The following is a 13,568-nucleotide window of genomic DNA, read 5'->3' on the forward strand; positions in this document are numbered from 1 at the left end:
GATGCTGTGCTCTCTGTCCATCCCAGGCCCCCCTCCAGGGGATAGTGTGCTCTCTGTCCATCCCAGGCATCTTCCAGGGGATGTTATGCTCTCTGTCTGTCCCGGCCCCCCCTCCAGGGGTTGTGACACTCTCTGCCAGTCCCGGGCCCCTGTCCTGGAGTAACAGCAGAGGGACCCTCTGAAGCCCAGTGCGCCTCCAGTGAGGGGCTGGGCAGAGGTGACAGGCAAGACAGACGAGGAGGAGGCAAGAACCCAAGAGTGTGATCTGGGCACAGTAGTGAGGGGCCATTCAGACTGCTGGGTGGGGGTGGGGAGATGCAGTCACACCACAGTGGACTGAACTGCTGTCAGTCTGTCTGGCGGGGGGCAGGAGGTACAGCAAGGCTCCTGTGGAGGCTAGGGGGCTCTTGCTCAGAGGATACCCCTAGAGTCCACACGACACCCCAACCTTTGACCTGCTGGCCACTAACTCGGGGCTGGTCTCCCACTACCCCTTCAGGATGCTGGCCACAAGCTCAAGAGTCCACACGACACCCTTACTTTCTGACTTGCTGGCTCCCACTGTCCCTTTGGGTTCAGTAACTCATTGGAATGACTCACAGAACTCACAGAGAGTGTACCGTGCTTATGACTACAGGTTTAATATAACCAGAAAGGATACAAACAGAGACGCATAGGGCAAGGTCCCAGCACAGAGCTTCTGTGTCCTAAAGGATGCACTACCCCCCTGAGAGCAGATGTTCTCACCAATCAGGAAGCTCTCTGAGTTTCAGTGCTCAGGGCTTTTATCAGCCAGTCCTGCATGAGAGGCTAAACCATGCCTCCTGGGACAACTCGATATCAGCCTTCCCTGTGAGTTTTTCTGGTCTGGCCATCCCCCACTCACCAGCACAAATCCTCAGGCATGGCCTAGAAGTCCCAGACCAAGGCACCCCAATTATTCTAGGGATATTTTACTGGAGCCCAGGACAAAGACCACCTTACTTGTAGTAAAACTAGGTTCTTTACCCTACACGAGTTGTAAGACACTCACTCACGAAGCCTCTAACTCCGTGCTCTCCTTGTCTAACAGTTGTGTACCATTTTTGCTGTCTTTGCCCCTAGCTGACCCATTCGACCCTTTCCTGATGGCAACTGACTCAGACACTCAGACCTGCTCCGACCCTGATCTCTTTGGCGAGTTTCTTCATCCTGACTCCTCGGCCACACTGCCCACTGCGTTCCCTTCCACGCACAGCGCCCCGCCCCCATCCTCCAGCTCGGACTTCCTGCACTTGGGTGAGCCTCTCCCTGCAGCCTTCGCACAGCCCAGCGCTCTGAGCCATGTGCATGGACCTGCGGGAGGTCTTGGCGTTTCGGGAAACTGCGTATTTCTGCCTCTGGCAGAGCACGAGAATCTGCTTCCGTGCAGTCTCACTTATTTGATGCTAGCTGGTTCCTGAGGACACATGGGGACTGGAAGGCGGGTTTTCAAGTTACTGGTCTGAAAACAAGTGTGACAGTAGGTTGGAAGTGTTCACAGCACATGAGCCAGATGGATGGTGGAGAGAGGTATGGACTTGAGGGCCTTACGGACGTATCTGAGTCCTATCTCCACCCTCTGACTGCATAACCTCTTACACTTTGGGGTAGTTCTGCTTGCTCTGGGCATGACAGGAGGCCCCCATATGGCCCAGCTCTGCCCCCTTGCCTCTCAGTGTGCTCCCAGCGGCTCAGGGCCTCTGAGGTCCTGCCCAGCTCCTGTGGACCATCTCTGAGATGATGCCAGTGATGGCCGCACATGGCCTGGACACGGGCAGTGTGGGAGGTCAGCCCAGAGCTGCCGCCACCCGGGGCCTTCTGGGAGCTGGCCCTGCTCTTCTTCTCCTTCCCTCCCAGCCATTCCTGCAGCTGCTCCTTGGCTTTCTCTGTGCATCCTCACCCTGCATGCTGTTCAGCAAGTGGCTCTGGAGGGCCCACCCACAGGCCAGGCCTCTCTGGGCCCCAGGGCCAGGTGGTGAACAAGGTCATCACAGCCACCTTCACACGGAGCCGGTGTGGGGCAGGGCGAGGGGACGGTGGGGGACAGAAGAATCCACGGAGCAAGTGCTGGGAAGAGAGCATAGCAGGAGGGCATTGGAGATGGGTGTGTGCCCAGGAAGGCCCGAGGAGTGACTGGATTGGCTTGTTCTGACAGAGAGAGGCCTGCTTGGCTGGAACAGAGCTGAGAGTGAAGCCAGGCCAGAGACAGAGCAGGCTGGGAGACAGCATGGGCCAGGAGAGTCCACGGCTGGGAGAGAGTGCAGGCCGGGAGAGGTTGTGGGCTGGGAGAGTCCACGGCTGGGAGAGGGCGCAGGCCAGGAGATTCCACAGGTGGGAGAGGGGGCAGGCCAAGAGAGGTTGTAGGCTGGGAGAGTCCACGGCTGGGAGAGGGCGCAGGCCAGGAGATTCCACAGGTGGGAGAGGGCGCAGGCCAGGAGAGTTGGGTGGGAGAGGGGGCAGGCCAAGAGAGGTTGTAGGCTGGGAGAGTCCACGGCTGGGAGAGGGCGCAGGCCAGGAGAGTCGGGTGGGAGAGGGTGCAGGCCAGGAGAGTCCACTGCTGGGAGAGGTTGTGGGCCGGGAGAGTCCACTGCTGGGAGAGGGCGCAGGCCAGGAGAGGTTGTGGGCCAGGAGACAGCATGGGCCCAGAGAAGAAGCCGGGCCAGGTCCTCTGGTCCTCAGTGAGGTATTGTGTTGGGCAGCTGCTGAGGGTTCAAGCAGAGGAGCGCATATGCTTTGGCAGGGCTGATGTGCGTCGTAGGAAGCTTGTGGCGGCCGCATGCAGACACGCTGTGGGTGGACAGAGTGAAGTGGCTTCACAGTAGTGCCAGCACTAGCGACAGTGAGAGGTGGGCAGGCAGGCAGACACCGTGTGCCTAGGTACCAGGATAGCCAGGGCTGGGTGTGGGCCCTGAGGGAGGGGTCTGCAGGTCATCTGTCCCCTGGGACAAAGACGCAACCAGCCCAGTGTCCTCGCCGCTGCATGCTCTGGCAGGTGTTAGGAAAGGGCAGGAGGGTGCTTGCAAAGGCACCTACAGGCACGTGAGTGTGAGGGACCTGAGCACACCTGGCAGGTGCAGGAGGCGGCAGTAGTGTCTTTGAAGACCTTCAGGCAACTGATGTGCTAATGCTAGTTCTTGTCATCTCATGAACTTCACTGTGTGCCAACCGTCCTCACGTCCAGTGGTCAGATCAGGGGGCACATGAGTGTCTGTGGGTCCCCCAGAGCCGACGGCTGTGGGCCCAAGAGGAGGAGGCAGGGCTGTGGCTGGAGACCAGGTGCCCTGCAGGTTGAGGGCAGTGGGGCCCTGGCCCTGCACACCCAGCAGCTGCGGGGCTCCGCGCTCGCCTGCCTCTGCCTCTTGCCCAGCAACCCCTGTTGGGCCTGGGTTGGTGCATGACGGGCCGGCCGAAGCCCTACTGCCCATGGTGTGGGCGCAGCACAGCCCTGCCTGGAGGGCTGCCCCTGTGGGACCCTCTGCAGAGGTAGCCATCCTGGCAGCCCTCTCAGGAGGCCACCTTCCAGCCTGTGCTGCGTCATGCTAGCCAGCAAAGGGAGGCTATTAGAACTGGCATCTCCAGAGAGGGCCTTCACCCGGGCATCCCTGCCCGATGTGTTGTATGGGCACACCTGTGACCGTGGTGACGAGAGTGTGGCAGTGTGAATGTGTGAAGGGCCCGCCCCACTCGGGGAGGGGCGGGTGGGGCAGACAGACTCTAAAGAATGCTGTTCTCTTCTGGCATTTTCTTCCCAGGGGATCTACCGGCGGAACCCAGCAGGATGACAGCCTCCTCCAGCCACCCGGACCTCCTAGGAGGATGGGACGCCTGGGCCAAGGCTGCAGCATCCGCGCCGGCCCCGAAGCCTACCACAGAAGGTAGGGTGCCACTGGTCACCACCGTGCCCAGCGAGGGCTGCTTGGGCTTCCAGGCTGGGGATGCATCTGTGTAGTTTTGGTGCCTTTAAATGATCCAGTTATTTTCCCATTATACGAGTAATACAACCATAACACCCCCCAGAAAGTAGTCAGGACTGCCACAGGCCAGCACTCAGTGTGACCACACCCATGAGGCTGAAGAGGAGACGAGAGCACTGGGCATTTGGGATCTTTGCCTCTCACTCACTCTTCCTTATTTGGTGCGTAGTACAGAGATGCAGTGATTGCCAGGCCCACCCACAGGCTAGCTCCCGAGAGACAAGCAGCTGCGGCCCTGTCCACCACACCCTGCTTTTGCTTCTTCTCCTGCGGACGTGCGTGTTTGGTGACATGATTTCATGCTTCACGTACTCTTCATTCCCAGCTTTTTTACTCAAAACATACCGTGAGCATTTTCTGTGTCCTGTGGTTATTCCTTGCTCCTGAAGCTTCCGTTTTGAAGATTGCCGGCTGTCACCTGTGCGACTACCACACTCGTGACTGTCCCTGTTGTAGGTGTGCAGGTGGTGTCCAGCATCACGTCTGTGAGCGTCTTTCTGTCTCTGTGTCCATCTGTGATCCATCCTGTTGAGACATTTCTGGTAGTGAATTGCTGTGTCAGAGAATGTGCATATTTACAAGGCCTTTGGTACATACTCCACTTTAGGTACATGTTTTTATTAATCTCCTTGCGCATGGGCAATTCATGCCCTTCTTGGTTTCCCACCAGAGTTGGATAGTAACTTGTAAGAGTACTGTTGTACCAGTTTGACAGGACATCCATCCTCTAATGCACATTTCTTCACTGTGTTGACATTGACTGTTGTATGATTTTCGTTATTTGTTTTTCTTTTGAGAACTAGTTGATGTTCTTTGCTCATTTTCCTATTGATCTATAGGTGTACTTTATATATGAAAAAACAGCCATCGTCTCTAATGGCCGCATGAGATTTTATTGTGTGACCGTACAGTGATTTACTTAAGTATTTCACTACTCTTTTCTCCTATTATAAGGAACATTATACAGAACATTCACATTTTAAATTAATCTCAGGAAGTGGTATTACAAAACCAGAACAACATGAACATTTTTGGTTCTTGATACAAGCTGTTATGTTCTTCTCAGAAGGACTGCCCTAACTCACAGCAGTGCGAGGCACTGGCAGGCAGCTGTCCCACCACAGGGCGCGTGAGCGTCCATGTGTGATTGTGTTCTGATTCTGGCTTGCTGTTACATACTCTTTTACTTTGCAATTAATATTGCAATCTAAAGTCAAGAACTACAACATACATGTTGTTTAAAGCGACGTAGCTGCTAGTACTGAGCACAGGTGAGTGCCTTCAGGATAGCAAGGAAGGTTCGGGAAGCAACAGCAGAGGGGCTCCCAGGAGGCATATGTTCTTAATGTCGCTGCCCCTTGCAGGCCCCCTCTTCTCTTCTGGAGGTCAGCCAGCAGCCCCGCCCGGCCCCTCGACCAGCCGGACCAAGTCGCAGAACCTGGACCCCTTTGCCGACCTTGGTGACCTTGGCTCAGGCCTCCCAGGTAATGTGCCTTAAACATGTAAGAACATCACATCGGGCTGTGTTGACAATGTTATGTACCTTATAGGAATTTTTATTCTTGGAAGTTGTCTTAGTTATCTAGTGCTGCTATAACAAATACCACAAGTCAATGCCCTTAACAAACAGAAATTTATCGTCTCACAGTCTAGGAAGCTCCAAGTCTGAATTCAGGGCACCAGCTCCAGGAGGAGGGCTTTCTGTCTCTGTTGGCTCTGGGGGAAGGACTTCATCATCAATCTTCCCCTGGTCCAGGAGCTTCTCAGTGCAGGGACCCTGGGTCCAAAGGATGTGCTCTGCTCCCGGCGCTACTTTCTTGGTGATATGATATCACACTCCTCTCTGCTCGATTCTCTGTTTTATATCTCAAAAAGAGATTGACTCAAGGTATAGCCTAATCCTGTAGATTAATTCCTGCCTCATTAACATCATAGAGGTAGGATTTACAATACATAGGATAACCACATCAGATCACAAAATGGTGGACACTTTCACAATACTGGGAATCATGGTCTAGCCGAGTTGAAACACGTTTTTCAGGGACACAGTTCAATCCATAACAGAAGTGTTGGCAACAAAGCCCACCTGCTTGGACACCACTTACTTAGCTGTCCTTGGCTCCTGCCCGCACTAGACTCTGAGCTGCAAGAGTGCTCCCGAGCCTGTGGCACAGCGATTACAGCAGGGTGGAAATGTCTGATCTCATAGTACTTTTATGATTTAAAAATGCTTCCATCTTAGTCCAGTTATTTGTTAACTAATAACCTAAAAAATCAGGACTGTGAGGTCCCTTCCAGCCACCCCTTGGAAGAGGCCCCCGTGTGTGCACCACTCATGGGAGCTGTGGGAACTGCCCAGGAAGGCCAGGGTCTCGGCGTTTGAGGGCAGCTACAGGCGATGGGCGCGGTGCTCCAGGTGGGGGTGCACGTGGCATGGGTGTCCCGTGTCTGGGTGGTGGAGCTGGTGACATGTTTAATCCATAAACTGCAGTGAGTTCCCATCTGTGCTAGGCTCTGCTCAGGCTGCCAGGACCTCGTGGGGGAGAAAAAGCACCACTGTCCTCAGTGAACAGAGACACCTCCGAGAGTATCGCCAAAGAACAGGGTGGGGACGGGCCTGGCAGCAAGGTCCCCTCCTTCATGCAACCAAATGATTGTGCAGTGGTGGGACCCCTGCCTGCTATAGACTGAGGGTCAGCCTGCTGAGAGCCAGTCCTGTGAGAGATGCCAAGGCTGGGTGAGACAGGTGCAGAGTCAAAATAGTCCTGTAACTATAAGGAAAATGAGCTGGTAGGTAGAGACCTCCCCAAAAGGGACTTTTCAGGCCCAAATGGTTTCACTGAGAATTCTACCAAACACTTCCCAGCTCACTCGATGAGGCCAGTATTACCCTGATACCGAAAGCAAACAGTACGAGGAAAGAAAACTACAGACAGTATCACTCATGAGTATAGACATAGAAATCCTCAACAAAATGTTAGTAAGTAGAACTCGTCAATATATAAAAAGAATCATACACCACAACCAAGGGGAGTTGATTCCAGGAATGCAAAGCTAGTTGAACATTCCAAAATCAATCGATGTAATCCACCATATTAACCAGCTAAAGAAGAAGAATCACATAATCATAGCAACAATACAGAGAAAGCATTTAACAAAATCTAGTCCTCGTGTTACTTTGAGGACTAAGGTGCACCTGACTCAAGCCATGGTGTTTTCAGTCACCTCACACACATGCAAAACCTGGACAACGAATAAGGAAGACCGAAGAAGAACTGATGCCTTTGAATTATGGTGTTGGCAGAGACTGTTGAATATACTGTGGACTGCCAGAAGAGCGAACAAATCTGTCTTGGAAGAAGTACAGCCAGAATGCTCTTTAGAAGCAAGGAGAGCTAGACTTCGTCTCATGTTCTTTGGACATGGTATAGGAGGTACCAGTTCCTGGAGAAGGACATCATGCTTGGTAGAGGGTCAGTAAAAAAGAGAAAGACCCTCAGTGAGATGGATTGACATAGTGGCTGCAACAATAGACTCAAGCATAACAATGATTATGAGGATGGTGTAGGACCGGCCAGTGTTTCGTTCTGTTGTACATAAGGTCGTTATAAGTCGGAACTGACTCGACGCCACCTAACAACAACGTTCCCCATTCATGATAAAAACTTCCATCAGACGGGAGCTTCCTCAACTTGATAAAGAATATCTACAAAAAAACTACAGCTTAATGAGGATAAACTAGATTTCTTTCTCCCTAAGATCACAGAGGAGACAAGTATGTTCTCTCTGACCATTCTCATTTACTGCTAATGCAATAAGGTAAGAAAAGGAAATAAAAGTTACACATCCTGGAAAAAAAGAAATAAAATTGTTTCTGTTTGCAGGTGGCGTGGTTGTTTATTGTTGTGGATTGAATTGTGTCCCCCAAAGATGTGTGTCAACTTGGCTAGGCCATGATTCCCAGTATTGTGTGATTGTCCACTATTTTGGGATCTGATGTGATTTTCCTATGTGTTGTAAATCCTACCTCTATGATGTTAATGAGGCAGGATTAGAGGCAGTTATGTTAATGGGGCAGGACAACAAGATCAGGTTGTGTCTTGAGTCAGTCTGTTTTGAGATATAAGAGAGAGAAGTGAGCAGAGAGACAGGGGACCTCACACTACCAAGAAAAAAAGCACTGGGAGCAGAGCATATCCTTTGGACTTGACGTTCCTACGCCGAGAAGCTCCTAGACCAGGGGAAGATTGATGACAAGGGCATTCCTCCAGAGACAACAAAGAGAGAAAGCCTTCCCCTGAAGCTGATGCCCTGAATTTGGATTTCTAGCCTACTAGACTAAGAGAATAAACTTCTGTTTTGAAGCCATCTGCTTGCGGTATTTCTGTTACAGCAGCACTAGATAGCTAAGACATTTATGTAGGAAAGTTGGAGCAATCTACAGAAATCTTTTAGAACTAATAAGTGAGTTCAGTAAGGTTGCAGGATAAAGATCAATATAAACACATCTGTTGTATTTCTGTTTACTGGCAACATACACAAGGAAACCAAAATGTAAATGACACAATTTACAACTGCTTAAAAGAAAATGAAATACAGGTATAAGTCTAATAAAACATGTAGAGCACTTTTATGGTGAAAACTACAAAAACAAAACATGATAAAACAGATCAGACAAGATCTTAATAAATGGAGAGACATACCCTATGCATGGATTGTAAGACTCAACATTTTAAATAAATAAAGATTTCAGTTCTTTAGATTCAAAAGATTTCAAGCCTGTTGATCTATAGGTTTAGCACAATTCCTACCAAAATATCCCAGCAAGAATTTTTGTAGATACAGACAAGCTTATTTTAAATTTTATTTGGAAAGGCAAAACAACTAGACTGGCTAAAATATCCTTGTAGCAGAAGAATAAATGACGTGGGAGGAATCACTCCACACAGTTCAATGGAACAGAATAGTTGTTGTTGCTGTTAGTTGCCATCAAGTTGATTCTGATTTGTGGTGACCCCGTGTGTGCAGAGTAGAACTGCTCCATAAGGTTTTCAGGGCTGTGACCTTTTGGAAGCAGATCACTAGTCCTGTCTTCCAAGGAGCCTCTGGGAGGGTTCAAACCACTGGTAGTCGAGCATTTAACCATTTGCATCACCCAGGGACTCAGGAACAGAATTGAGGACCCAGATATAGACCCTCACGTGTAAGACCAGGTGATGGCAGAAGTCATTCAACAAATGGTGCTGGAGCAATTGGACATCCACAGGTGGAAAATGAACCTCGACCTCCACCTCACACCTACACTAGTTACCTCAGAATTGATCATAGATTTCTTTAAATGTAAAACACAAAACCATAAAGCCATTAGAAGAAAGTATTGGTATAAGATGGCGTGGTGTCAGACCCCATCTCACTTCAGGGGAAGGAGAGAGAATCAAGATCAGCATCAGCGCAAACCTGATTCCTGTGAGGTGGAGATCAGACATACCTCCTCTCTCTGACCATTTTACCAATTCTGACACCACCTTTCCCTCTTTACTTCTCTGCTGGGTTCCGTAATTCATCGCAGTGGCCACACAGAACTCAACAAACCATAGTCACCATTGCATGGTTTATTAGGGAAGTAACAGGTTATAGTTCAGGATTATGATCAACTTGGAAGTAACAGGAACAACTCAAGATACAGTTCTTGGATCAGGACAGCTTCTCGGCCGTGCCCACAGGCAGGCCTTGCCCCCAGGCCCTGCCTGGGCCTGGCCTCTGTCACTGGGCCCTCGCTCTTGGTCTCAGCCCCAACTCTTGGCCTTAGCCTCAGCCCCTGCTCAGGCAAGTGTTACAAAGCTCTTTAGCTTCGCCAGTAAGTGCCCAGAGGCACCCCACTCCACCAGTGTTGTAGATTGAATTGTGCCCCCTAAAAGTGTGCCAGCTTTGCTAGGCCATGATCCCCAGTATTGTGTGATTGTCCAGCATTGTGTCATCTGATGTGATTTCCCTATGTTCTGTAAGTCCTATTTCTATGATGTTAATGAGGCAGGATTAGAGGCAATTATGTTAATAAGACATGACTCAGTCTATAAGATTAGCTTATGTCATAAGGCAGTCTCTTTTGAGATATGAAAGAGAGAAGCGAGCAGAGAGACAGGGAGACCTCATACCACCAAGAGAGCAGTACTGGGAGCAGAGCGCGACCTTTGGACCTGGGGTTCCTGTGCCGAGAAGCTCCTAGTCCAGGGGAAGATTGATGACAAAGACCTTCCTCCAGAGTCCACAGAGAGAGAAAGCCTTCCCCTAGAGCTGGCACCCTGAATTTGGACTTCTAGCCTCCTAAACTGTGAGAGAATTAATTTCTCTTTGTTAAAGCCATCCAGTTGTGATATTTCTGTTATAGCAGTACTAGATGACTAAGACAACCAGTAAACCTACTGCCTGAAGGCTCACAACTCTCTTGCTTCATGGGCCAGGAAGCCTACCTCACTGTCTCACTCTGGTCTCCTGGTTCCCACCTTGTCACACCACTATGACCTACAGTGCTACAGCTCTCCCTGTCTCCTGAGCCTAGGAGATTCTGAGCACAGGGATCCCAGGTCCAAAGGACGTACTCCGCTCCTGGCTTTTTTTTTTTTTTTTTAATTGTGCTTTAGAGTTTACAGTTCAAGTTAGTCTCATACAAAAATTTATACTCACATTGTTGTGTGACCCTAGTTGCTATCCCTGGAATGTGACCGCACATTCCTCCTTTCCACCCGGGATTTCCCGTGTCCATTCATCCAGCTTCTCTTTCTGCCTTCTCATCTCGCCTCCAGACAGGAGCTGTCCATTTAGTCTCATGTATCTACTTGAACTAAGAAGCACACTCCTCACAAGTATCATTTTATGTCTTATAGTCCAGTCTATTCTTTGTCTGAAGAGTTGGCTTCAGGAATGGTTTTAGTTCTGGGTTAACAGAGAGTCCGGGGGCCATGTTTTCTGGGGTTCCTCCAGTCTCAGTCAAACCATTAAGTCTAGTCTTTTTACTAGAATTTGAGTTCTGCACCCACCTTTCTCCTGCTCCATCAGACTCTGTTGTGTTCCCTGTCGGGGCGGGTCATTGGTGGTAGCCGGGCACCATCTAGTTCTTCTAGTCTCAGGCTGATGGAGTCTCTGGTTTATGTGGCCCTGTTGTCTCTGGGGCTGATATTTTCCTTGTGTCTTTGGTGTTCTTCATTCTCCTTTGCTCCAGGTGGATTGGGACCAATTGATGCATCTTAGATGGCTGCTCACTAGCTTTTAAGACCCCGGATGCCACTCACCAAAGTGGAATTCAGAACATTTTCTTAATAAACTTTGTTATGCTAATTGACTTAGATGTCCCCTGAAACCATAGTCCCCAGACGCCCACTGCTGCTGCTCTGTCCCTCAGAATGTTCAGTTGTATTCAGGAAGTTTCTGAGCTTTTGGTTTATTCCAGTGGTACTGACTTCCCCTGTAGTGTGTGCTGTCCTTCCTTTACCTAAGATAATTCTTGTCTACTATCTAGTTAGTGAATTCCCCTCTCTCTCCCTCCCCACCCTTGTAACCATCAAAGAATGTTTTTTCTGTGTTTAAACCTTTTCTTGAGTTCTTATAATAGTGGTCTCATACAATATTTGTCCTTTCGCGGCAGACTAATTTCACTCAGCATAATGCCTTTGTCTCAGTCATCTAGTGCTGGTCTAACAGAAATACCACAAGTGGTTGGCTTTGACAAAGAGAAGTTTATTCTCTCACAGTCCAGTAGGCTACGAGTCCAAATTCGGGGCTTCAGCTCCAGGGGAATGGGAAGGTCTGTGTCATCCATCTTCCTTTGGTCTGGGAGCTTCTCTGCACAGGAACCTCAGATCCAAAGGATGCGCTCTGCTCCCCGCACTGCTTTCTTGGTGGTTTGAGGATCCCATGTGTCTCTGCTCGCTTCTGTCTTTTATATCTCAAAAGAGATTGCATTAAGACACTAACTAATCTTGTCAACCTCATCAGTATAACCTCATCACAGTGATAGAATTTACAACACATAAGGAGATCACATATAATCTCATCGTAGTGATAGAGTTTACAACACATAAGGAAATGACATCAGATAACACAATCATATAATACTGGGAATCATGACCCAGCCAAGCTGACAGATATTTTTAGGGGACACAACTCAATCCATGACACTCCACCCTTTGGCCCCCAAAAATTCATGTCCTTGCAACACGCAAAATATACTCATCTCATATCACAGCAAAAGTCTGAACTCCAAGTCCACATTCCAAAAATTCCTCTTCATCTGTGAAATCTAGAATACAAGGTATCTGCTTCGAGAGTTACAGTGGCAGAACAGGCACAAGCTAGGCATTTCCATTACAAATGGGAGAAACTGGAGGAGAAGAAGCGGTAACAGGCACCAAGCAAGTCAGCAGAACACATTACATTAGCCCTCAAGGCTTTGAAAAGAATTCTCTGTTCTCTGAGACAATTTACACAATAGCCCCGCCCTCCAGACTCTGTGTATTGACCACAGTCGCCAGATTCTGAGTGGAGGCCCCTCAGCCCTGGGCTTCAGCTCCACCTTCCAGGCCCACTGGGACAGCAACTCTGCTCCCTCGACTTTAGACGCACCATTCTTCTAGTCCGTCGGAGTGACGACTCCACCCTTAGAAACACCAGGGGCCATGGCTCCACCTTTGAGGCCCCAGAGGTCTTGGCCATACCTTTTGAGACTGAAGCAGCTCAGCTTCTTGTGTTCCTTGTCTCTTCAGCTTCTGCTTCCTGTGGCCTCTTGGCTGTCAGGCCTCACGCCCACATCTGCCCTACTAGGGCAAGTGTTCCAAAGCTCGGTAGCTCCACCGATTAAGTGCCTGGAGGCACCCCACTCCGCCAGGAAGCCTCCTGCACACAGGCACTCAGCTTCCTCGCTCTGTGGGTCAGCAAGCCTAACTCTACCAATAAGTGCCCGAAGGCACCCCACTCTGCCGGGAAGCCTCCGGCGCACAGGCACTCAGCTCTCTTGCTCCGTGGGTTTGCTCCAGCACTATCTCAGGCTGGTCTCCTGGTTCTGCTGCTGCTGGTTCTCTGTCGCTGCCCCTTCTGTGCTGCTGCAGATTCTCTGCCACTGCTGGTCCTCTGCTGCTGCCACACCTCTATCCATTCACAGTTTCAAAACCACTTCCACATTTTAGGTATCTATTAGAACAGCACCCCACTCCTGGTTCCAAATTCTGTCTTAGTCATCTAGTGCTGCTCCAACAGAAATACCACAAATGGATGGCTTTAACAAAGAGAAGTTTATTTCTTCACAGTCCAGTAGGCTACAAGTCCAAATTCAGGGCGTCAGCTCCAGGGGAACGCTTTTTCCATTGGCTCTGGAGGAAGGTCCATGTCATCAATCTTCCTTTGGTCTGGGAGCTTCTCTGCTCAGGAAACTCAGGTCCAAAGGACACGCTCTGCTCCCCGCACTGCTTTCTTGGTGGTATGAAGTTCCCATGTGTCTCTGCTCGCTTCTGTCTTTTATATCTCAAAAGAGATTGCATTAAGACACTAATCTTGTCAACCTCATCAGTATAACCTCATCAC

General features: G+C 49.9%; 1 protein-coding gene across 1 annotated transcript in view; it reads left to right on the forward strand.

Moving 5' to 3' along the window:
* GAK (cyclin G associated kinase) overlaps window positions 1-13,568 on the forward strand; it is a 124,890-nt gene that overhangs the window by 101,762 nt on the left and 9,560 nt on the right. Inside the window, exons 22-24 of the mRNA XM_004383533.2 lie at window positions 1,105-1,278; window positions 3,774-3,896; window positions 5,360-5,479. Of these exons, the coding sequence (XP_004383590.1) occupies window positions 1,105-1,278; window positions 3,774-3,896; window positions 5,360-5,479 (417 nt within the window). The remainder of the gene's footprint in view (window positions 1-1,104; window positions 1,279-3,773; window positions 3,897-5,359; window positions 5,480-13,568) is intronic.

Source organism: Trichechus manatus, unplaced genomic scaffold, assembly GCF_000243295.1.
Source record: "Trichechus manatus latirostris isolate Lorelei unplaced genomic scaffold, TriManLat1.0 scaffold00111, whole genome shotgun sequence".
In the NCBI taxonomy this organism is placed as follows: Eukaryota; Metazoa; Chordata; class Mammalia; order Sirenia; family Trichechidae; genus Trichechus; species Trichechus manatus.